General features: G+C 34.9%; 1 protein-coding gene across 2 annotated transcripts in view; it reads left to right on the top strand.

Annotated features, from left to right (window-relative positions):
- Positions 1-26,565, top strand: part of ASCC3 (activating signal cointegrator 1 complex subunit 3) — a 339,061-nt gene that overhangs the window by 256,888 nt on the left and 55,608 nt on the right. For both annotated transcript variants that reach the window (XM_044924341.1, XM_044924342.1), the window contains 4 exons: positions 1,246-1,378; positions 7,666-7,791; positions 13,510-13,621; positions 13,809-13,943. In XM_044924341.1, the coding sequence (XP_044780276.1) occupies positions 1,246-1,378; positions 7,666-7,791; positions 13,510-13,621; positions 13,809-13,943 (506 nt within the window). The remainder of the gene's footprint in view (positions 1-1,245; positions 1,379-7,665; positions 7,792-13,509; positions 13,622-13,808; positions 13,944-26,565) is intronic.

Genomic DNA, 26,565 nt, shown 5'->3' with positions numbered 1-26,565 from the left:
ATTGTAAATTTTTGTTTCCAGTAAAAATATAACTCAAAGTGTTGAGCCATTTTTATTTTTACTTATCTAATTTGTTAATAAATGTCAAAAGCACAATAATTTTTTTTTTAATTAAAAAGAGATTAGTACTGATTAAGAACTTCACCGGTGGCTCAGACGGTAAAGCGTCTGCCTACAATGTGGGAGACCTGGGTTCAATCCCTGAGTTGGGAAGATCTCCTGGAGAAGGAAATGGCAACCCGCTCCAGTATTCTTGCCTGTAAAATCCCATGGACGGAGGAACCTGGGAGGCTACAGTCCATGGGGTCGCAAAGAGTTGGACACAACTGAGCGACGTTTACTTTACTAGTAGCTATTAGTGACTTTCAGTGTCTGTGTGTGTTGTTCAGTCCTGTCCAACTCTTTGCTACCCCAAGGACTGTAGCCCACCAAGCTCTTCTATCCGTGGAATTCTCCAGGCAAGAATGCTGGCATGGATAGCCATTCCCTTCTCTGGGGGTCTTCCTGACCCAGGTATCAAACCTGGGTCTCCTGCATTGTAGGCAGATACTTTATCGTCTGAGCCACCAAGGAACCCCCATAAATTATAATTAAATATTATGTTTAATTTTAAATCTCTTTCAATAGACATGATTGTTTCCATAGGATTTCTAGAACCAAAGCACTTGTTGCTATAATTTGTATAAGTCAAGTAACATATTTTAAAACCTGATAGAATATTTTCGGTGAGTTTTGAACAGGGTGATATACCAAATGGATATTTTAACTTAGTTAATGTATGGAAGACCTATATCATTTCTCAGTAATAATTTACTTCAGAGACTCCTGCAGTATAAAAGAAAAATTTTATACAATGGGTGAGTTGAGGATGAGGCCTAAATGGATCCATTACCATAGGTAAAAATAATCAAATTACCCTACTAAAGAGGTTTTTCTATCTGTTTTATTTTTCTCTTATTTGATTATAGTAGTTATAACTCTTAAATATCATTTGTTAAACATTTAACTAAAGGAACCTTTGATCTTTCTTACTTTTACATACACCGCAAGGCTCTTCTGAGGACTCAGTTTTCTGTCTTAGTGAATTGGTTATTAAATTATTAGAGAACTCTATAGTAGGCATAAGAGAGCATCCCTTGTCTTAAAATACTCTCTCTTATTTTCTGGTATTGTAGAAGCATGCCATAATCCGTCACTATTTTTTGTGGTACATGCCATATTACAAAATAACTCTTTTTTTTATAGATGTACTCCAGATGATGGGGCGTGCTGGGAGGCCTCAGTTTGATGACCAAGGCAAAGCTGTAATTCTGGTTCATGACATAAAGAAAGACTTTTACAAAAAGTTTCTTTATGAACCTTTCCCAGTAGAATCAAGGTAAATTTTGCTGTAAATTAATTTAAATGGATTATGTCTTAGCAGGTTGATGTTATTGTGCTTACATTTTATTAAGGTAATTATTTATTACCTTATTTATTTATTACCTTTATTAAGGTAATAAGGTAATTATTACATTTATTAGGTAAAAATCAGTAACTTGTAGTTCAGAAAAATTATTTGAAGTGAAACAATAGATTTATCACAATAAGACAACATTAAATTTTAATTTTCACTAAAAAACAAAGCTGTTTAAAAGAAGCAGTGAAGTACTTTGTTCAGTCATGTTGGCTCTGGAGCCAGAACACTTAGGTTCATACCTGAGGTCTCCACCACTTATTTGCTATCATCCCTTTGACAAAATGGACAATGCAAAGAAATAAAGGAAAACAATCGAATGGGAAAGACTAGAGAGCGCTTCAGGAAAATTAGAGATACCAAGGGAACATTTCATGCAAAGATGGGCATGATAAAGGACAGAAACCGTGTGGACCTAACAGAATCAGAAGATATTGAGAAGAGGTGGCAAGAATATACAGAAGAGCTATTCAAAAAAAGATCTTAATGATGGCAGAAAGCAGAGGAACTAAAGAGCCTCTTGATGAAAGTGAAAGAGGTGAGTAGAAAAGCTGGCTTAAAACTCAACATTCAAAAAATTAAGATCATGGCATCCAGTCCTATTACTTCATGGCAAATAGATGGGGAAACAATGAAAACAGTGACAGACTTTATTTTCTTGGGCTCTAAAATCACTGCAGATGGTGACTGCAGCCATGAAATTAAAAGACGCTTGCTCCTTGGAAGAAAAGCTATGGTAAACCTAGATTACGTATTAAAAGCAGAGACATTACTTTGCTGACAAAGGTCCATCTAGTCAAAGCTATAGTTTTTCCAGGAGTCCTGTATGGATGTGAGAGTTGGGCCATAAAGAAGGCTGAGGGCCAAAAAATTAATGCTTTTGAACTGTGGCATTGGAGAAGAATCTTGGGAGTCACTTGGACTGCAAGAAGATCAAACCAATTAATCCTAAAGGAAATCAGTCCTGAATATTCACTGAAGGGACTGATGCTGAAGCTGAAGCTCCAGTACTTTCACCACATGATGTGAACATCCGACTCATTGCAAAAGACCCTGATGCTGGGAAAGATTGAAGGCAGGAGGAGAAGAGGATGACAGATGGTTGGATGGCATCACCAACTCAATGGACATTAGTTTGATCAAGCTCTGGGAGATGGTGAAGGACAGGACAGTCTGGTGTGTTGCAGTCCATGGGATCACAAAGAGTCAGACATAACTGAGCAACTGAACAACAACTTTGACAAAGTCTTTGCTCATTTCTCAGCAAAAAATAATCTTTTCGCTCTCAGATTTGTACATTTTCATTCTTAACACTTGCTACTTTTTATCACTGTCTTCTTAATATACAGAACTTCATTTACCATATTCTAAATGCAAAGGATAAAACACATTTCTCATTTATACTGTAAACAGTTATTGAGATTTTTTTACTGTGTTAGAATTTCTACTAATGTTCACTTTTTTAATTTGGAAAATATAAAAATATTTAATATGTGGGACATAGCTTATCCTGTGCTAAGAGAAAATTTATGATCATAAATATATATTTTAAAAGAAAGAGGAAAAATGAATTATCTGAATATCCATCTCAAGAATTTGCAAAAAAATTAGCAAATTGAACTCAAAGGAGAAGATAGAAAGATAAAGAATTAATGAATTAAAACCAAACATACATTACAAAAAAATCAGCAAAGCCAAAAGTTTATCAATAATATTGATAAACCTTTAGTCTGGTCAAGAAGAAAGAGAGAAGGAACAACACAATATCAGGAATTAAAAGATATAAAAAATTTTAAATAAAAATATTATGAAAAAATTTATGCAGATTTTTAAATTTTATATCAATTGGTGAAATTCTTTTTTAAAAAACCTTATTAAAACTGACACAAAAAGAAATAGAAAATTTAAATAGTCTATCAAAGCAATTATATCTGAAATTTAAAATCATTCCAAAGAAATTTTCTGATCCAAACATTTCACTAGTGAATTCTTTACAGCATTTAAGGAAGAAATTGAACATGAACTCTTTTCTGCTCTATAATGGTTGAAAAGATAGGAATATATGCCAACTTACTTTATGAGATTAGAATAACCTTAATACCAAAACCTGATAAATTTAGCAGAAGGGAAGGTAACAGAGCTGTGTCTGTCATGAATATAAATGTAGAAATCCTGTATAAAACTTCAAATCAAATCTAGGAATGTATAGAAAGATAACATATTACAGTTAATTACAATATAAGTGCAAAGGCTTATTACTTGAAAATACATGAATATAATTCACTGTATTATCAGGAAAAACATGAGAAAAATTATATGATTATCTCAGATATTTTAAAAAGTGTTTGATGAAATTCCACACCCATTCATAATAAGAACTGTTAGCCAACAATATATAGGGAAATGTTCTTAATCTGATAGAGTATCTACTAAAAATCTACCTCAGATACCATGATCAAGGGTTCAATATTAAATGCTTTCTCTTAGAGATAGAAAATTATACAGGGATGTTGCTTTCACCACTGCCAGTAATTAAGCATTGTGCTAGAGACCTAAGCCAGTACATTAAGGTAAAGAAAAAAAAAGTGAAAATACTTTTTGAGCAAGTTCAGTTCAGTTCAGTTCAGTTGTTCAGTCGTATCCGACTCTTTGCAACCCCATGAATCGCAGCACGCCAGGCCTCCCTGTCCATCACCAACTCCCGGAGTTCACCCAGACTCACGTCCATCGAGTCAGTGATGCCATCCAGCCTTCTGATCCTCTGTCATCCCCTTCTCCTCCTGCCCCCAATCCCTCCCAGCATCAGAGTCTTTTCCAATGACTCAACTCTTCGCATGAGGTGGCCAAAGTACTGGAGTTTCAGCCTTAGCATCATTCCTTCCAAAGAAATCCCAGGGCTGATCTCCTTCAGAATGGACTGGTTCGATCTCCTTGCAGTCCAAGGGACTCTCAAGAGTCTTCTCCAACACCATAGTTCAAAAGCATCGATTCTTCGGCACTCAGCCTTTTCTTCACAGTCCAACTCTCACATCCATACATGACCACTGGAAAAACCATAGCCTTGACCAGATGAACCTTTGTTGGCAAAGTAATGTCTCTGCTTTTGAATATTCTCTCTAGGTTGGTCATAAATTTCCTTCCCAGGAGTAAGCGTCTTTTAATTTCATGGCTGCAGTCACCATCTGCAGTGATTTTGGAGCCCAGAAAAATAAAGTCTGACACTGTTTCCACTGTTTCCCCATCTATTTCCCATGAAGTGGTGGGACCGCATGCCATGATCTTCGTTTTCTGAATGTTGAGCTTTAAGCCAACTTTTTCACTCTCCTCTTTCACTTTCATCAAGAGGCTTTTTAGTTCCTCTTCACTTTCTGCCAAAAGGGTGGTGTCGTCTGCATATCAGAGGTTATTGATATTTCTCCCGGCAATCTTGATTCCAGCTTGTGTTTCTTCCAGTCCAGCGTTTCTCATGATGTACTATGCATATAGGTTAAATAAGCGGGGTGACAATATACAGCCTTGACGTACTCCTTTTCCTATTTGGAACCAGTCTGTTGTTCCATGTCCAGTTCTAACTGTTGCTTCCTGACCTGCATACAGATTTCTCAAGAGGCAGATCAGGTGGTCTGGTATGCCCATCTCTTTCAGAATTTTCCACAGTTTATTGTGATCCACACAGTCAAAGGCTTTGGCATAGTCAATAAAGCAGAAATAGATGTTTTTCTGGAACTCTCTTGCTTTTTCCATGATCCAGCGGATGTTGGCAATTTGATCTCTGGTTCCTCTGCCTTTTCTAAAACCAGCTTGAACATCAGGAAGTTCACGGTTCACATATTGCTGAAGCCTGGCTTGGAGAATTTTGAGCATTACTTTACTAGCGTGTGAGATGAGTGCAATTGTGCGGTCGTTTGAGCATTCTTTGGCATTGTCTTTCTTTGGGATTGGAATGAAAACTGACCTTTTCCAGTCCTGTGGCCACTGCTGAGTTTTCCAAATTTGCTGGCATATTGAGTGCAGCACTTTCACAGCATCATCTTTCAGGATTTGAAATAGCTCAACTGGAATTCCATCACCTCCCCTAGCTTTGTTCGTAGTGATGCTTTCTAAGGCCCACTTGACTTCACATTCCAGGATGTCTGGCTCTAGGTCAGTGATCACACCATTGTGATTATATGGGTCGTGAAGATCTTTTTTGTACAGTTCTTCTGTGTATTGTTGCCATCTCTTCTTAATATCTTCTGCTTCTGTTAGGTCCATACCATTTCTGTCCTTTATCGAGCCCATCTTTGCATGAAATGTTCCCTTGGTATCTCTAATTTTCTTGAAGAGATCTCTAGTCTTTCCCATTCTGTTGTTTTCCTCTATTTCTTTGCATTGATCTCTGAAGAAGGCTTTATCTCTTCTTCTTATTCTTTGGAACTCTGCATTCAGATGCTTATATCTTTCCTTTTCTCCTTTGCTTTTCACTTTTCTTCTTTTCACAGCTCTTTGTAAGGCCTCCCCAGACAGCCATTTTGCTTTTTTGCATTTCTTTTCCACGGGGATGATCTTGATCCCTGTCTCCTGTACAATGCTACGAACCTCAGTCCATAGTTCATCAGGCACTCCATCTATCAGATCTAGGCCCTTAAATGTATTTCTCACTTCCACTGAATAATCATATGGAATTTGATTTAGGTCATACCTGAATGGTCTAGTGGTTTTCCCTACTTTATTCAATTTCAGTCTGAATTTGGCAATAAGGTGTTCATGATCTGAGCCACAGTCAGCTCCCAGTCTTGTTTTTGCTGACTGTATAGAGCTTCTCCATCTTTGGCTGCAAAGAATATAATCAGTCTGATTTTGGTGTTGACCATCTGGTGATGTCCATGTATAGAGTCTTCCCTTGTGTTGTTGGAAGAGGGTGTTTGCTATGACCAGTGCATTTTCTTGGCAAAACTCTATTAAGTCTTTGCCCTGCTTCATTCCGTATTCCAAGGCCAAATTTGCCAGTTACTCCAGGTGTTTCTTGACTTCCTACTTTTGCATTCCAGTCCCCTATAATGAAAAGGACATCTTTTTTGGGTGTTAGTTCTAAAAGGTCTTGTAGGTCTTAGAGCAAGAGGAGTGACTAAAAAACACAAAAAGAAGACCTCTGGGACAGTTAGAATGCTTGATCTTGGCATTGGTTACACAGATGTGTTCACATTGTGAATTTTACTTGAGTTGTATGTATATAGTTTATGTAATTTTTTTCTATATATACTTCAGTAAAAAGTGGATTAAAAATTTAAATGTGCACATTGGATGTAATATTTTATCTTCTACAAAATATATATGTAGAAGTTATATATTAACTTCTCTATTAATGGGCATTCAGAGTTTCTAGTTTTCTTTCTTATATATATTGCTGCAGTGAAGGGTTTTGCTTCCCTATCCTAACTTTTGAATGTTTCCCTAACAGGTGATAATGAAAAAGTAAAATTGCTGGATCATAGTGATTGTTCACATAGATATTGCCAAATTGCCCTCCGAATTAGCTATACAGATATACACTCTGCCACTGATGACTGGAGAGGAATAAAGCAACTTTTTTCCATTCAGTTTATTATGACCTTTTCCTCATATCCTTAAAAACATCCTTGTGGAAGCTGTTTTTAATACTACATATTGTTCCATGTATCATAATTTACATGTTTTTATCCTTTATTGGACATTACTTCCCTTTTTTGTATTTTATATAAGAAACTGAAATGACCATTTTGTTGTGCCAGTATTTCAGTGCATCTGATCATCGCTATATTCCACAACACCTAGTACATTTATCTTATATGACTGAACTTAATATTCACTGAATTAATGAAGGGAATATCCTTGCTCCAACATAACTATCCCCTATTTCCTACCAACTCTTCTACCATCTGCCTCAGTATTATTCTGTACTTACTCCAATGCCCTATAAGAAAATTCTGCTCTCCAAGGTGTGTCGTCTCTTGTCTACTCATAGGTTGGCTCTCATCTTCTTCTTGTAAAAGTTACTAGCTCCCTTCCTATCAGCCTGTGTTTATTTGCACCTAGCAATTCATTTCGCCAAAATTATATACAAAGTATATAAATTACAGGAAACACATTTGTCCTATATCTTGGAACATCAAATTTGAGTCTTGACTATGTGTTCAAGTGTCTTTCATTTAATTTTCATGTATGTTTCCCATGTCTTATTCACTCTGTAGTTTATTAGGAGTGCTGTCTGACCATTTAAATGCAGAGATTGCTGGTGGTACAATAACATCTAAGCAAGATGCAATGGATTATATTACCTGGACTTACTTTTTCCGTCGTCTTATCATGAACCCCAGGTAAGCACAGGACTATTATTTATCTTTGTTGTTCTTCTCTAAAGATCCTTTTTGTATTTAAAATATCACCTGTCTGTGGAAGACCCAAAATATTTCACTCCATCTGCTCTTCATTAAGTATAGTCTCATTTCTCCACCAACCTTCTGAATGTTGCCACATGGACTTCCTACCATCATTACAAATTCAACGTGCCTAAAACTGAATTAATCATATCTAAAAAATTTTGCTCAAATCTCACTTTCTTGATCAGAAATTAAATATATTGTTTTGAAAATGGAAAGTAGATATGGTTTTCTTAGTAGACATAGGATAAGTGGTGGCATTTGAACAAAGACTGTGAGAAGGTGGACCACATAAATATCTAGTGAACAGCATTTCAGGCCGAGGGACAGGAGAGGTTCTAAGACAGACATGTCTGGTGTGATGAAGGTGCAGCAAGAAGAAGGTATAGCTAAAGTGGAATAAGTGGGGGTGTGGAGAGTAGTAGAAGATGAGGTTAGGGGTTGTGGGTGGGTGGTCAGTGGTCTTATTAGTCTTATGAGGCCTTCGGCACCCATGTAAGAACTTTGATTTCTATTTTGGGTGAAATGAGAACCTTTGTCGGGTTTTTGATCAGAGGACTGACAGTATCTCTCATATCATAAAGAAGGCCAATTATAATCATAAATGTTATAAATAATTTGAACTTCCCTGTTGAAAGGTAGAAATTCTCAGATTTATTTTTTAAATATCACTAAAAAAAATTTTTAGCAACATTTCAAATCAAGAGAAAGGGCCCAAATAAAGTTAACAATTTGCATATTTTACTTATCCGCTATAGTCATGCTCTGCAGTTTTCTTTCTAATTGGCCCTAATATCTTTTTATTGTTGTCTGTGTTAAAAGCCCCTATCCACAAAGCCAGAGCAAAGAAAGGCACAGGAAATTGGTACACTTTTTCCGCTTACTTTTAGATCTAGTAAAAGTTTTAAGAAGGCTAAAAGCATTGTCTCAAATGAAGAGCTTGTATTATGTGTAGTTTTAATATATACTTCATATTTCCTGTCATTCAGTGCCATAAACTGAGATTTGACTTTTCTGTGGGTGGGAAGCGCTTGTATACACACTTGTGTGCATGCATGTATGTGTCACAAGGAGAAACTGAAGTTTACTTAAAAATTGAAAGAGCAAGCACCACTCCTGAAATACAGTCGCATATAGATAAATAAATATGACCCAATTCTCCAACCTTCTTCATTTATTCATATTACTGTAAAGTGTCCACACCATACCACCACCCAAAATAAAATTTATGTTAAGAAAGATTTCAGTTCCTGGGTTGTTCTCTGTATGTCTATGTATATTTTTATGTTTTGATATGCATGTGTGTATATATGCAAATATATGTAAATACATATAAAGATATATATTTATAAGATTAAATATATATGTAGATACAGACATATGTATAAATTAGTTTGTTTATATATAAACACATGTATTGGTGCATCATGAAATATAATATATTTCAAATTGAGTTCTGGATTCAATTTGTATGTTCAATTTTACTCTCTGTTTTCCCCTGAGAAAGCTTCTAAATATTTCTAGGGGAAAAAAATGTTGTGGTAGTTTCAGCTGCCCTGTAACCACTTCCATTATTTGTGTCATTATTACTGCTGCATAATCTGAACATAAAAAAGCATGGTGCTGTAACAAATGACTTCCCAGTACTGACAGTTATAGGAGCAGCATTTCTATACTGATGAAAAATTTCTCAGCGAGATCTCTGGCCAGGTTTACATAAACCAAACAGGAAATGACTGCCACTATTCACATTAAATCCAAACTGTTTGGTGTGACTTTATCTATGTTTTACATTACAATAAAATCTCTCTTTTTCAGCTGGTAAACTTTCATTCTTTTTAAGGTTGGAAAAGATAACAAGGTTTCGTGTGAGGTATTCTTGTTTATCTTTTGATAAGATCTTTTAAAGTTAATTTTTTTAAGCTTGTTTTACTTTTTGATCCTTTAAATGTAATCAACTTTGTAAAATTTTATGATAGGGAGAGGTTTGTTTAAACTTTTTCCCAGTGGACTGCTAATAGAAGTAGCCTGTCTAGCCCATGTGCTGGATGCTGTCAGTATCCAACTGCCTTTGACTTTCACACCTCTCAGGGGACTAGTAATTGTTGTGTTCAAACAGCCTGTAATTGTGATCCCGCTGGCTTTCTCAGTACGCTTCTGGCTATTAGAATCATTAAACAACTCAGCACCTGTTAACAGCATTGTAAATATTCAACCCTGCTTGTGTGCAGGTTGAGTCCAATATAGAGAAATCTTACAGAGCTCAGCCTCGTAAATTACAGCCTCTGACAAGTCAATTATTGTGAAACTGGGTTTCTCTGTGAAATAAATGAAATACCATGCTGACAAAAAAGGTAGGCTGTCTGTTTATAGCAGAGAGAAGATAATGACTTGATGATTCAATGCAGTGAGCATGAAACTACATTGTATCCTTTATCCATAATTAAACAGTTGTATAATATTTCTGCTTTAATAACCAATAAATTATAAATTTTCTACTGTGGCAAGTGCAACATGAAAACAAACCTTTTTACTTAGCAGTTGCATGCTTTTTCAAGCTAGTAAAGTGATTATTAAAATTAATATGTAATTTTCAAGCTAAATGCTTATAATTATTTAGGCTAGAAATTGCATGGTTACTGAATGTTCACGTGTTAAAAGCAAAGGCCATATAATGCTACTAATGAAGATTATGTAAATATAAACTCCATCATTTATTCACAAAAAAGTGTCAGAATATACTCTCAAAATTTTATGGGATCTAAAAAATGGATGTGAAAATTTTTATATAACCTTAGACTCTCAATACAAATATTAACAGAGTAATAATACTTGATATAGATCCGTGAAGTCATCACTAGCAAAACTAGATGCATTTTACTATTTGTGTTGGCTACATAGGAGAAAAGTTTTTACTATTATATTCAACAATGTAATATTTAAACTAGTACTGTGTTTTTAAAGTTGTCGCTTTTAAAAAATAAAGTTAATCACTTACATGTGCCAGAATATCTGAAGAAAACAATTTTAGGGATTTTGAAAATTCTTGATAACCCCCCAGATGTAGTAAGGACAAAAGTTTCAATACTGAATGTATTGAATGTCAGTTCAATTACTTAAATAGAGTTTTTCATTTCTACTCTTATGCTGGTCAATAATGTTGATGAGCACATTGGAAAAGAACAACTATATTAAGAAATTTATCAATGGAAGCTTTTTAAGTTATTCTGCTCCAAAAATGCTATTAGTTTTTAGCAAGTTAGATTATTAATAATATTTTACTGTAGTCATTAGATAATTTGTTGGAGTCTCAGAGTCATGATTTTACTTGAAATTTTTTTTGCAACTCATTATAAATGTTTAAAACATGTTTATCCTGACTCTACTTTATCTGAATAAATGCCACAAAGTAGTTTAAAATATTTTCCAATAGATTTGAATAAACAAACTTCAGATGAGATTTTAGCCCATCACAATATGTCTTATAAATACATAAAATAGTGAATAAAATAAATAATTTAAAAAGAATCTATCATTTTTAGAGAAGTTTTTACAATTAATGGTTTTAAGTATTATTTTTAAGTGTACCAAATTCATTAAAAATTAATTAAAATTAAAATTCATTAAAGTAATTAAAGTAATTCATTAAAGTGGTAAAGTTGACATTCCAGTTATATTTATATGGGAATGTCTGTGATTATCTGTAGCAGCAACCATGAGATTTTTTCTGTTTTCTAATAGCCTAATAAACTTATAGATGAAATGGAATCACAACTTTTCATTTTTCATGGTAATATTATTTTCACAATGTCTTCTTTCTGTAATTTTAATTGCATAAAGAATAGCTTGATTTGTGTTCTGCAAATAGTACTACTTATTCAGTGTCCTGGACACATTTTCACTAGTTTTCGTCCAGTTAGATATAACTTTATCAATGTTGTATTAGTCCAGACAGCTGACAATAGTATTGGAAAATTTATAGGCTTAGCAAGCCAAAAGAATGTGAAATATAAAGTAAGTGCTTACATTGCACAAAGTCTGGCTGATAAATTTCATTTGTTGGGAAAAATATAAAAGAGAAAAAATATTGTTAATAATTTGAAACAGCTTTGGGGATCTGTCTCTTTTATGGAAACTTGAATGTCCAGAATTTTTATTTTTATCTCTAATGTAGTATAAATTATTCTAACTATATGCTTCTCAGTCATAATTCAGAATAAAGGAAGTATTTTCTAATAGTTTCTAATGCTGGTTTTTCACCTTCACATATGGCTGGTTACATTTTGGTTAAATTAACAACAGCACTGATCTAGCTGGTGTTTATCTGTTCATTGATAAATATTGCTTCATTTGGGATTATGAAAAGAACTTTTCCAGGAAAGGCAATAATTTCTCTACAGACTAAAATTTAAACTATTTCTCTTTTATAAGAAAATCCTTAGCATTTAATTATGATTTAAATAAATAACCTATTATTAATCCATACTCAATGGAAACTCTCATATTTGAGGGTACCTAAACATTTGGGCTAACTTCTCTTTCTAATGAAAATATATCCTGCCATGATTTAAATCCTGCTTTTTGTGTTTTTAAATAAATTTTTATAGTATTGACCCCAACTATTTCCCTTGGAAGAAAGAAAATCACCATACTTGGCAGGCCTTAAGGCCTCTCCCATTTGAGATTGTTAACACTTTCTTCCCCAGGTTCTGACTACCCCCTTCCTGCTGCTGCTGCTGCTAAGTCGCTTCAGTCGTATCTGACTCTGTGCGACCCCTTCCTAGTCCTGTACAGATGTTAAACCTTCTTGCTGGGGTTTCAGTATTGACAGTCTGTTCTCTGAGGCTTGTATCCTTGATTTGGATGGAGGTAGGGCATGTAATTCTCCACACTGACTAGGGAACAGGATTCACCCAGCAGGAATTAGCGGTCTGCCATGACTGTGGGGATGGTCCCTCACCTCTTGGATCTTTTCCCAGGCATAGATTCCTAGTAATCTTAGGGATTTTCCAAAAACCTCTTGGAGTTACAGGGAAGAGCATTAAGGTGAATTGCATGTCCTTAAGTTTTTACGTAGAAGGTATATAGAGCTGAACCTGTATGTTTTCTGTATAGGTAAGCATAGTTAGAATGCTTTTTTGTTAGCCTGAAGATGTTCCTTCTAACTAATCTTTAGAATTCCTTAAGGGAACAACAGTTGACTAAATTTCCTAAAAGAACTTATCTACTACCCAAATCAATAGTTATTTGAGTTTTTTAATGTTACTCCGAATGAGTTTTACATATAAAAGGGTATTATATGTTTATATGTAATAAGCTTTTTGCCGCTACTGAATCTAGTACATAGATTCAGTTTGCTGTAGATGCATAAACTGAAATAGTTTTAATGCTGGAAAATTAGTGTCTTTTTAATGTGTTGCTGAATTTTATCTGCTTATCCTTCATATTTTGAATGTATTGCCATTCTATCAGTATCAATAAACTCTAATATGAGGATTTTGATCTGTAAGGTAGAAATGACAATTGCAGTTGCTTTATTCTTTGATTTGCTATAAATGGATTTTTTTTTAATTCTGAAAAGAACAAAGTGAAATTGAAGTGACAGTTTTAATAGGAAATATTTTGAAACAAATAATGACCTTGCTTGTTTTCTAGCTACTACAATTTGAGTGATGTGAGCCATGATTCTGTGAACAAGTTTCTGTCCAATCTGGTTGAGAAGTCTCTGGTTGAATTGGAACATTCCTATTGTATTGAAATTGGAGAGGTACGACTGGGTCATATACATTCCAATTGAAAAGATTGCCCAGCTTTCTAACAATAGGGCTTTTGCTAACGATAGTCAAAAACTGTAATGAAATGTTGCAATAGCAACGTGCAGTATGAATTATTAAGATTATGAACATATTTATCGTGCTTTCTATTTACATTACTTTATCTTTCTTCTGAAATAGGATAATCGGAGCATTGAGCCTCTGACATACGGCCGCATTGCCTCTTATTACTATTTGAAGCACCAGACAGTTAAAATGTTCAAGGAGCGTTTAAAACCTGAATGTGGGACTGAAGAACTGCTTTCATTTCTAAGTGTGAGTTTCATATTATTGCACTGTTTTTAATATAAAGGGATTATATTTTATACGTGTTAGACCTTCTCTTTTAATTTGAGTCTTAAACTGTTGCCTTCTAGTTCCTCTTGAAATTTGGCAGAAACTGTATGAAGTTTGTTGCTCTGTCAAACATGATCACTACAAAGCAATATAACTGGGCCAAATTCCCCATGGATAAGATGACCATGTAATTTATCATCCAAACTTGAGTCAGCCTGAGAATGGAATCTGGCACTGTTAATATTTAAGCCAGGATAATAGTTATAAACTGGGCTGTCCTCAGCAGCCAGGTGATTACCCTATCCTTCAGTGTAATAAGCTTTGTGAATTATAGTTGAAAGCTTTTCTTATTGCTTTTTTGAGGAATTCTGTGGAATCCATGATATTGCTGAAGTTTTTTAACATAAGGATCCACTTGATTAAGTTCTTTTAGAATTAATGCCAGAAAAGTTAACTCCTCCCATCCCCCCTTCCAAGGAAAAAATATACAGTCAGCTTTATCACATGGTAAAAAATTATACTCTGCTTATTTTGTTTTTTTGCCAGGAAGCTGTGAACTAAATTTAATATTGAAGTTAAAATTACTGTTAGCAGTATCTTCTTCACTTCTTTCCTGCATATTATATATGTATTATTTTTTTTCTTTGTTGACTTGATGTATAATAATTTACCATAAAACTTTGTTGGCATATTAGTTGGGATCCAGGAGATACTGAAGGATAGGGAAACCTGGCATGTTGCAGGTCATGCGGCCACAAAGAGTTGGACACAACTTAGTGATTGAACAGCAGCAGCAAATATTGTATTTTACCCCTCAGATATGTTGGTACTTTTTAAAAAAATTAAGACCCCTTGGACTATAATGTCTTTAAGGCCCTTCTCTTATAAAGTCACTGAGTCTGCTGTAGTTCACTTATTATTAGCTTTTTTTCCTACCTTTCTTATTGCTTTATCATTCTCAATAGGCATCAGCATCCTCACAATTTTCCAATTTTTCAGTGTTTTCCCTTTAAGAAACTAGTGTATAGCTTTCGTGTGTGTTATAGGGCCACATACAATGTAATGAGTCAGAAAATATTTGTTAACGAATTGATGGATGGGTGGATGGATCCTGTATAAATCAGTTTCCTATTGTTTGCTCTATAGAAATGAGAGGAGGATTAAGTATACGAGACAGCTATCAAAAAATTATTTTTTGTCAAATTAACTCATTTCTGAGATAAGAATATTTTTTAATTAAGAATTTCTTTTAGATTTCTAAGAATGAGATTTTTTTTATCATTTTCTAGACAGATTCATAAAAACAAAATTAGGAGAAAGACAGTAAAATAATGATTAATTTCAGCCAGCATCTTAAACTAGTATCTGTTAGATTTAAGAATATAATGTTTCTTTCATACTTACCTACATTGATGTATTTGCCTAATTTAGTATTTTAAAGTGCTTGGGAACACATAGTAATAGATAACACTTTTCATGTGCCAGACACTATTCTAAGAACTTCACATTGATAAACATTTAATCCTAACAGCAGTCACTAATTTGATATTGATAAAATCCCATTATTATTCATGTTTTAAGGATTAACCAACTTGTCCAGGGTTGCACATCCAGTGAGTAGTTTGCAGTCTAGCACTTTAGTATAAGTTCTTAACCACTTCCCTGTTCTGCCTCTCCTCTGTGTGTGTGTGTGTGTATGTCTCTGTCTCTCTCTCACACACACAGAGTGAGGTGGAAAATACTGAGGTGGGAGGTCTAAAGTATATCATGTTAAGACTAGGTGCATATTGTTTTTGTAAAGGTTTGTGAATACCATACACCTGTTACATTCTGTATCCTCTTGTGAATACCATACACCTGTTACATTCTGTAATCTCTTCCACCCACTATTTGTGCATGCCTGCTTAGTTGCTTCAGTTGTATCCACCAGTTTGCGACCCCATGGACTGTAGCCTGCCAGATTTCTCTATGGGATTCTTCAGGCAAGAATACTGGAGTGGGTTGACATGCTGTCCTCCAGGAGATCTTCCTGATCCAGGGATCAAACTACCTACTACAGAAGCCCACAAATGTATATAGTACCAAGGGAATGCAATCATTTTTCTCTTTTGTCTTTTACATAAAAAGACATTGATCAAAACAAGTGGTCTGTTCACATCCTTTCAGCATCCTTTTTCTTTCCAGTATCACACTGCCTAAAATGACTTATGCTAATCTCCTGATATAGCTTTATTAAAATAGAGTCAACTCTTTTGTGAATAATAAGAAAAACGAATCATCTGCAAATGTATTTAAAGTAAACTACAGTATATTTACGTAGATATTGTTCAGCAAGCCCCCTTAATGATTTCCACAGCAACAATGATCTAATGTCTTCATCCTATGGTGTTTGATCCAGGAAACTCTCAGCTTCTGCTCAGTAGTATCTAACTAAGTCTGTAATATTTAAGTGAGCCCTCTTTTTAAGTGAAGATATTGGGGCATTAGGAGTGTAGGACTCAAATGTAGGAAAAGGAGATCTGTAGGTACCGCTTTTTGCTTGCTAATTTCTTGTTTAGAAAGCATATATACACAAGAACGTAAGTATAACAGAGAAACATTAAATAATATATCAGGACTGTGTTTGAAGTAATTATAATGCAATTTCTAGAAATCATTCTTTCAATGAGAAGTGTTTTTAAATATTATTCTGTGGCCACACCTGAGATTCCTAAGTGAGTCTCAACATAGCTTCATTATCATCTCTGCTCTCACTTCCAAAACTGCATATTAATCTCCTTGAGGTTTTGAAACAAGGAGAAAGAAGTGGTCAAGCGGAGCTATAGAGGAGGGTATGACAAACACAGGAAGGCAAAGAAAAACAGCGTGTGTGAAAGTCCTGTTGTCTACCAGCACTGTTTTTGTTTTTATAGTGTTTAATAATGTCACCTTATGTTTTTGAACAACACAGTATTGTAATGTATTTGCTGTCAGCATCTCCTTTTACTTAGATACAGTCACTAAAGTTTCTAAAGTCATTTTCAAACTTTTTTATTTTTAAAATTTAATTATTTTTAAGAGGAATTTTTAGTATTCCTGAAAAGATCACAGCTGAAAAGCTTCTGTTCTCTTGGGCATTACTTTGAATTCACTGTAACATTTTCATCAGTTTAACTTTGGCAGTGCATAAAGTTTTCTCATTTTTTAGGCTACATATTATATTTAACTTTTGGTTAAATTACATGCAGAAATTATGTTCATTAAGATTTTTATTTTAGGTGTTCTAATTATGTTCCAATGTGATTATTGTTGGTGCAAAGAAAACAAACTAGAAGGTAACAATAGAATGAAAAAAGAATATTAAAACATTCATTGACTTTTACCAGGCATTTAAAAACACATGAACCCTGATATCTCAGTTGGTAAAATACCCACCTGCAATGCAGGAGACCCTGGTTTGATTCCTGGGTCTGGAGATCTGGAGAAGGAATAGGCTGCCCACTTCAGTATTCTTGGGCTTCCCTTGTGGCTCATCTGGTAAAGAATCCACCTGCAATGCAGGAGACCTGGTTCGATCCCTGGGTTGGGAAGATCCCCTGGAGGAGGGAAAGACTACCCACTCCACTATTCTGGCCTGGAGAATTCCATGGACTATATAGTTCATGGGGTTGCAAAGAGTTGGACATGACTGAGCAACTTTCATTTCTGTAGAAGGGAATGGCAATCCACTCCAGTATTCTTGCCTAGAGAATTCCACAGACAGAGAAGCCTGGCGGGCTGTAGTCCATGGGATCGCAAAGAGTCAGATGTGACTGAGCGACTACATTTTCACACTTTCACAACTTTATTGCCAGTAGTTTTTCTTTCAAAACTAAAAAGAGAAAGCCATAGAATCAGGTCATTTCATGGTATGCTTCCTTTCACAGTGTTTTTGGCCCTTAAAATTTCCCTCTACCACAGTGTTTCATAGCAAAAAGTCGTCAGGTTTGGTTAAAAAAAATCCCTAACATTAGGTACATGTGTACCCTGTCTTCTGAATTCTGTCCTTTTTCTCTGTCAGTAGGCTGGTTAGGATCAGCCTGGTATTTTGCAGAATAGCATTTACTATATTGACAATATCACCCTTTTGACAAAGGATGAGTTTAAAGATGAAAACTAAACTCTATTTTAAGCACGTGATGAAGTATGTATAATTTGGATGTTTATCTTTAATATTTTACTCTATTCAAGTCCATATTAAACTCCATCAGTCACATTTCTACCCACAGACTATATATTGATTCATCTAAGAAATACTTATTTGATGCCTATAATGTATAAGGCTCTTTCTAGGGGCATGAGATAGAATAGTGAACATTAGTGACAAACTCTGTGTATGTGTATATTAATATACAGATAAACTATGGGCATGGTAATAAACTATGAAAGACTTAGGTGTTGCTCCTGACTGAGGTCCCCAGCAAATGTGATACTCAAAGAATCACAGCAAAATATTGTCCACCATGAAAAAGAGTCTCTAAAAACAAAATAGGATACGGTATTCTTCCTTCAAGTTAATCTTTCCTGTGCATAAGATTTGCTATATACATTTCTGCTAGCCACACATCAAAAGAACATCATTCAAAAGAATGGGCCCAGGAGAGCTGCTCCAATAATGGAAAGTATATTATTGGAGCATTTCAATCTAAAGAGGTAAAGGCTTTGAATCAATTAACAGATATTAAAATCATGAACTGTAAGAATAGATTGTGAACACAGGTAACTTTCATAATTAATAGGAAGCTCCATCTGATCCTGCAGGTAATAAACTCAGAGAATTTATTACTTCACTTGACAAATATAATGTAGGCCAAAAAATATATAGATTCAAAAAGGACTAGAAAATATTTACAAATGATAAAACTATTAACAGAACTAAAAGAGAAAATGGAATTTTGCATATCATATTTGGTATGGTAGATGCTGATCATTCTGTTTCAGAAAAGGCAAGGATGAGGCTTAGATGAAAATGTATCATCTATATTGGTATTTTTCTCTGGGTTCACCAGATACTTGGACTATTTTTTATCCTTCAGAATATATGGGGGTGGTATTTGTTTCTCTGAATGTGACAGTCTGTTACACACTCAAGAACTAATTCCTGTTAATTATAACTTCATTAAATATAAATCTTTTGTTTTAGTCAACACCTAAAGAGAAAACACTCCCACTAAAGTTTTTTTCTCTACTAACACCTCTTTTGAAAATCCCATTTTTACTTATCTTCTTCCTAAAAAATTGAGCTGTTTTCTGGCTTACATTTTTAGTTGTCATTGTCTTTTTCTTTTTTTTGTCTTTAAATGATAGTAAAATATTCTATAAAGAGTAAAGATAGTAAAAATAGTAAAATAATCTAGGTGTAAAACTGAAGATTATATTGAGACTATTTCTCTTCACTTATTCTATGATAGCAACCCATTTATTTGAATCTTGTCTTTTCAATATATTCATTAAACAATTATACCAACTACCTTTTGTGAACGGCCTACAACATGCCAGGCATTTAATATACATTATTTATAATACTCAAACACTTCATGGTAAATGTTAATATTATGTAGAGAATGCTACTGATGTTTGATGAGGATATTTTAAGTTTCCCCAGGTTTTATATGAAGTAGCTGTTTAGAACTCTTTTCCCTGCTCCTTACTTCCTCTCTTAGACATAATTTATCCTTATTCTATGATTTAATTCCAACTGTAAAAAAATTTTAAGTACTGAAATGTGATGGTAGATACTTTTTAAAAGTCAGTTAAGAAGCAGAATTACTTTTAAAATTATGTGTGACCTTGTAACGTAGACTTTTAAACACAGGTGTTAATTACTGGCAAAATAATTATTTCAACATTCTTTATTGAAAGTGTATATTTTAAGTTTTAAGCAATATGATGCTCTTTGGAAAGGTTAGGTACTTTATAAGAACTCTTGCCAAGATTTTTTTCTAACACCATGAATTAATAAGCTTCATAATTAAGGCAGCTGCTTCACACTTCTATTGTTAACCAATGACATTACATCTGTCTTGCTCCATTGATGCCCTCCTCCTACTTATTGAAGCATTTAGCAGTTTTGGCAACAGGGATTACATGGCATGGAGTAAGTAGTCTAATTAGATATAAGTGAAAATCCTGAGGGAAAAGGACCTTTAAAAAGTAATTTGAAGAATCTCTTAATGATGTTGGCACTGACAGCCAAGTAGAGTAGAAAATGCCTGTCATCATGGCAAATAATGGATTGTGATTTGATATGTGCAGTGGAGTTTTAGAAGGAGCCTGTTTTAACAGACTAATTGAATGAAGAGATTTCAAAGTCAGGGGAAATTTGAGTGAATTTTTCATAATATGCTTGCTATAGTATTAATAGTTTTGAAAGAAAGCAAAATATGCCCCAAATGTATTCTGATCTAAATGAAACAAATGAATTTATTTACAAAACAGAAACAGACTTAACAGATATCAAGCACAAGCATAAGGTTACCAAAGAGGAAACATGGCGGGGAGGGATAAACCAAGAGCTTGAGATGAACCTACACACACTAAATATAAAAGATAGATAACCAACAAAGAGCTACTGTACAGCACAGGGACATCTACTCAGTGTTCTGTGATAACCTATGTGAGAAAAGAATCATCTTGCTGTACACCTGAAAGTAACACACTTTAAATTTTCAATAGATTGTTTTTAAAAAGATATACTCAGTTGTTAAGGTTCTAGTGACTACACTGAGAAATGAGATTATATACCAAATATCCAAATATCTAATTTGAAAACTTGTGAGATTCTCATTTTTCCATGAAGCCTTGGATTTTGACTAAAATTATGGGCTTCATGTGTTAATGTAAAATTGAACCATTCCAAATTTAGGAAAGCTCCAAAGCGATAAAATTTTGATATATTAATAAATTTCCAGGTTCGACAGTTCTCTGCACTGCTTTCTTTAAAAACATACTGGTTCTTTCTTTGCCCATATAGAGAAGATTTTCAGTAATACAACATCTTTAATGCTTAAATTTTGTTCTCTTTGGGACACAACCACGGATCTTTTGGTTGAAAATTACAAACGTATCTTTCTTATAGACTTGGAAAAATGAACAAGAGGTTTTTTTCCTAAGGAAGAAGTTTTAAATGTGATAAATAAAAAGGACAAGCTGTATATGAACACCGTTGGTAAGGAACCGCACATGTAAAATTAAAGAGTTCATTAAAGGAAAAATGAAAGGGAGGAAAGGTTAACTGAGTAACAGTGAACATCACCAACCTCATGGCCTTCCATTTCCAAATTACCTCCTGACAATCGCAGGATCCCATCTGCTACTCTTCATCATCCTAGTGGGGAAACCTAATGGGATATCTTTCAGGGTTCATGAGGAGAGCTTCCCTAACCTTCAGTCTGGGGAGTTGGTTGGCATCTTTGGGAGAGGCACAGATGGCAGATGTCTTTAAAAAAAAAAAAAAGGTATATTTCTACTTCTCTTGGTCTCTTTCCCTTGAGACATTCCCTATTCTCTGTTATTTCCTTAGCTTCTTCCTAGCTTTCCACACTTACAAGGTTTTCTCAGCTCAGAAAAAATGGAAGTAAAGTTTTCCTGGTGAAAACTTTCATTTCTCAGATAGATCTGTTGTGATGTAGTAGATTCCTCTAATGATTTTTAAGCTAATGATGTTCTGGTGAGCCTAAGATGTATTTGTAAAATTACCTGAAATTTGACCTGTTTTAAATTTTTGATACTTTTTTTTTCAAGTTACTCTTTGGCTTTCAGTTATTCTCTCCCACAGAATAACAACTAACAATTACTGGAATTCCAAATGTTGGTGATTAAATAGGGTTGTTAACTAAGAAATGAGTTTAGATTACCCAAGTATGAATAGCTTTAATATTTCTTTCATTATCACCTAGTTTAACTTTCTCATGTTTTCAAACATCAGAGACCCAGTTTTGCTCAAGATGACAGAAATCTGTATGGAAAAAAATAATACAAAAACTGCTCCCAAAGGGCAGAACTGAAATTAGAATTCTTATCCCCCAGAAACCTTTTAAATGCCCTTCTCTTTTTTTCCCCTTTGCTGGGTTTTGTATTGAGCATTTTCTTTTTCACCTTCTTGGATCTTATTTTTCCCTTTTATTTAAATTTACAAAGCAAGGCATATAAAAAAAATAATTTAGTCACTCAGTCGTGTCCAACTCTTTGTGACCCTATGGACTGTAGCCCCCCAGGCTCCTCTCTCCATTAAATTCTCCAAGCAAGAATACTGGGGTGGGTAGCCATTCTCTTCTCTAGGGGATCTTCCCAACCCAGGGATCAAACCTGGATCTTCTGCATTGCAGACAGATTCTTTTACCCTCTGAGACATGAGGGAAGCCCAAGGTATATAAAAAGGTGTGTGTGTGTGTATATATATATATAAATAATTACATATATACTTATTATTTATACATATAATATTATAATCACATATATATATGTAGTTTTTTAAGGTATAAAAAAATGGATGTACCGTTAACCTTCTTATCCTAAGCCGTCTATAAAAAATACTTCTGGCTTGTCAACAACAATTAAGATTTGCAAAGTGTTCTAGCCAATACTCAGCACTCTTGGGGGAATACCAAGGAAATAGAAGACAGAGCTATGTCTTTTAAGGATATTTGTACTAGAGCCCAAAGAACCTCATAAAAACAAAGGAATAGGCTTGTGCCACGTATGTCTGTCTCTGCTGCTGGGGCTGCTCCAAATAGTTTTGTCTCTGCACAGAAAGTGTTCAGTCCTGCTTATGGCATGGCAGAAGAGTTGCTGACATTGTCCTCAAAAGTCCAAGTTACTAGCCTGGCCTGGGGGCAAGATTGGATCACCAAGCTCCTGGGGGTCATGTTAAAAGCATTTGCAAAAGGAGATTCCACTTAGACATTTTTAAATTACAAATAAAATCTTGAGTGGTTTCATGTAAATTAAGTCATATTTATAAAACTCCAGGGTAGTCTGCTTTTCAGGGAACCCTATCATGAATCACTTGGCAAAGTAAATCATTGTTAACTTGGTTTTGAATATAGTTTTGTTTATCATTGGTAGTAACTCGCTGCTTAACTTAATGATATCATAACTAGAATTGTCAGTACACATGCAATGACATTGGGAAATAAAAATGTAATGAAAATGTGAGATTGAAGGTTACTGTCTATCCGAGGATAAAATCTCTTCCCTAAATTCTAACCATTTGTCACTTCATTCTACTTTGAGTAAGTAGAGCATTATTTAGACTATAAAAATAAGTGAAAAATAGAAACTTTAATAGTGAATAAAACATTTTAAAATATAATTTCCATATGCCAGAAATTGGTTTCAGCTCAAAATGTTTCTAATTTCATCCCAGTAAAATACAAGTACTCTGAAATTATGATTAGGGTTTCATTGGTCCAGCAGGTGGAGCAGTTCAAAAACCTATGCTAGCTCCATCCTCAATAGCGTTGATTAGGTTCATGGTTCCTGTCCTAAGTATCTTCCCAATAGAAATAATGCTGAAGTATTGCCTTTTATTTTCACAAAGCAGTCAAGTAGGTAAATAAGTGTGATCATTCCCAATACTTAAAGCCAACTAAATATACTTTATTTAGTATACTGTATTAAGTATACAGTATCATTTTCTGTGTAATAGAGCAAAAGAAAAATTAAACATCCTAAAGGAAAATTAAATATCCTTCCCAAGCACCTATTAGTATAATTCAGAGTCCTTCGGTATTACATTGTTTTGGAAACATGGAGTTTTTAAAAAGTGACCATAGAAATACTCCTTGGTGTAGAGAGAGATATACAGCTCATTATGTTAACTAACATGCCAGACTTTCTCTTTATGTAATAGTATAGAGAAACACAATAGAAACACTATGTGCTTTAAAAAATAATTTTAAACTGTATTAACACAGTTTCAGAGAAACTTTTTATAAACTCTCTAGATATAAAAATAGTGTGTTAAGGTGTACCCTAATGTGTGATATAACAAGAGCAAGTTGTTATTTTATTGAATCTTGTTTTATAGAAAATATTACTTTTGTAAGTTTGAGGGGATTTTTAAGGGTCTTCCCTGGTGGCTCAGATGGTAAAGCGCCTGCCTGCAATGTGGGAGACCCGGGTTCGATCCTTGGATCGAGAAGATCCCCTGGAGAAGGAAATGACAACCCACTCCAGTATTCTTGCCTGGAAAATCCCATGGATGGAGGAACCTGGTGGGCTACACTCCATGGAGTTGCAAAGAGTCAAACATGACTGAGAACTGAACTTCACTTAATGAAAACAGTACAGTTACCCTTTTTTTTATTTGTGTGTTAATTCTGGCCATATTTCTTTATACTTAACAACTAATGAATTGTTCTCTAATCTCTTTGGTTGTCATCAGACCTCTACTGGCCCTCATACATTAGCCATTATTTAGTCTGTAGCTCAGTGGTAAAGAATCACCTGTTGATGCAGGAGATGCAGGTTTGATCCCTGGGTTAGGAAGATCCTCTGGAGGAGGAAATGTCAACCCACTCCAGTATCTTGCCTGGGAAATCTTATGGACAGAGGAGTCTGGGGTCACAAAAAGAGTTGGACAGGACTTAGCAACAGAACAAGAGATTTATATATCCTGGTCACTTTCTCAAAAGACAGTTTCTTGTCCATTAATTCTTCTGAATTGTTCTTTTTATAGTCATTGTATTTTAAAGAAAAGAACCTATAGTTCAATTAAAGAGTGATTCCATAACTGTGACTTTTGTGGTATCACCTCCATAAGTATCTCATGGAATTATTGGGGAGATTAAATTAGTTAATATAGGCAAAGAAGAGAACAGTGCTCATTTGCTCATCTGCAGTACATAGTGTTAGCTATTCTTGTATTTAGTCATATTTACTGAAGATACAATGGCACCCCACTCCAGTACTCTTGCCTGGAAAATCCCATGGACGGAGGAGCCTGGAAGGCTGCAGTCCATGGGGTGGCTGAGGGTCGGACACGACTGAGTGACTTCACTTTCACTTTTCACTTTCCTGCATTGGAGAAGGAAATGGCAACCCACTCCAGTGTTCTTGTCTGGAGAATCCCAGGGATGGGGGAGCCTGGTGGGCTGCCGTCTGTGGGGTCACACAGAGTCGGACACGACTGAAGTGACTTAGCAGCAGCAGCAGCAACTGAGGATACACTATGTTCCAGGCATGGAGTATACTGCAGCACACCAAGCTGATGAAATTCCAATAATTATGGAACTTCATAATGAAATTAGCAAACAAGTTAACAAATAAACATATAAATTCAGGAATGTGTAAATGAGTTTAAAAAAAAAATAAGGCAGGAGTCTGAAGATAATAGAGAAGCCTGTTCTTCATAGAACAATTGAGGAAAACTTTTCTGAGCACATGATATTTGAACAGCGAACTGAGTGACATGAAAGAAAACTCATGAGAAATCCTTGGGGGAAAAAATTCTAGGCAGAGGGAATAGCAAATGGAAAGGTCATGAGCTTTGTTGTCAGGGAACAACAGGAAAGCCTGGTTGGCAAGAGTGGGCAGGGCAGGGCTGAGGTGTCTTTGGCCTGGCTGAGAAGTTAGGAGCTTATCTCAAGTGTTAAGAGAAGCCATTGGAGGAATTTTTATCAAAAGAGTGATATGACATTATTATCAGATTGGCCAAAAGGTTCATTTGTTTTTTTCTGTAAGATGTTCCTTTTTTTTTTCTTAAGGAACATATGGTAACTTCATTTGAAAGACCTTGGCATTCTTGATCACAGTGTCATTTTCTGAGTTTTCACTCCTTGATTGTTCTACCCCTATTCCCTTGTTCCCTCTGCCTTTCTCCCCAGCTTAATGTTTTACTCGAGGCCATGGCTCTAGGTTTTAGCGTACCGTGGGGGAATGACAAAGTCTGTAAAAGTAATGATTCCCCACTGCCACATTATCCTACCTCCAAATAAAAAAGCACTGCGGTTCTTTAATGAGACATTACCCTGGCTTCCAGACCAATGTCTGTGCTCCTAAGAGCACTCATCTATTCATAGTTGTTAAAAACCACTTAGTAATTAGAAGAAATCATAAAGTAATTATGATTCGTAATAGTGATTATGGCTGGGTGATTACTCCTTCACTAAGATGCTTTGCAAATGGATTAGCACTTCTTTGAATTAGGAGCTTTGGCTTGAAATCTATGAGGAGGCTATATTAGTAAGAAAAATGTCCTTTCTTTTGGGACTAAGCAGTAAGCTATAAAACAGCCAGGAAGCCACTGGAACCTGGCTGACAGAAAAATCAGGCAAACCAAATTAGCCATTTTATTAAGCATATATTCATCTGAAACAATTTTCTTCATTCAATTGCAGTTAAAGCTCTGGTCAATTTAATATATTAATAGTTCATTAGTCATTCCAACTCTCAATTGGGCTATGATATATAGTAGTTTCTCTTCCTGAATAATTAAGTAAATATTACATTGCCTAATATGAAGCTTGGGAAACGGGACCATATTAAAGTCTCAGTACTTGCTAAATACAGCTTTTCAAAAATTAGCATTTTTGATACACAGATAAAGCATTATTTCATTTTAATTTTTGATGAGGAAATA

Source organism: Bubalus bubalis, chromosome 10 (assembly GCF_019923935.1).
Source record: "Bubalus bubalis isolate 160015118507 breed Murrah chromosome 10, NDDB_SH_1, whole genome shotgun sequence".
NCBI classification, from domain to species: domain Eukaryota; kingdom Metazoa; phylum Chordata; class Mammalia; order Artiodactyla; family Bovidae; genus Bubalus; species Bubalus bubalis.
Note: the sequence above shows the minus strand (reverse complement) of the source record. Positions and strands in the feature narration are given on the sequence as shown.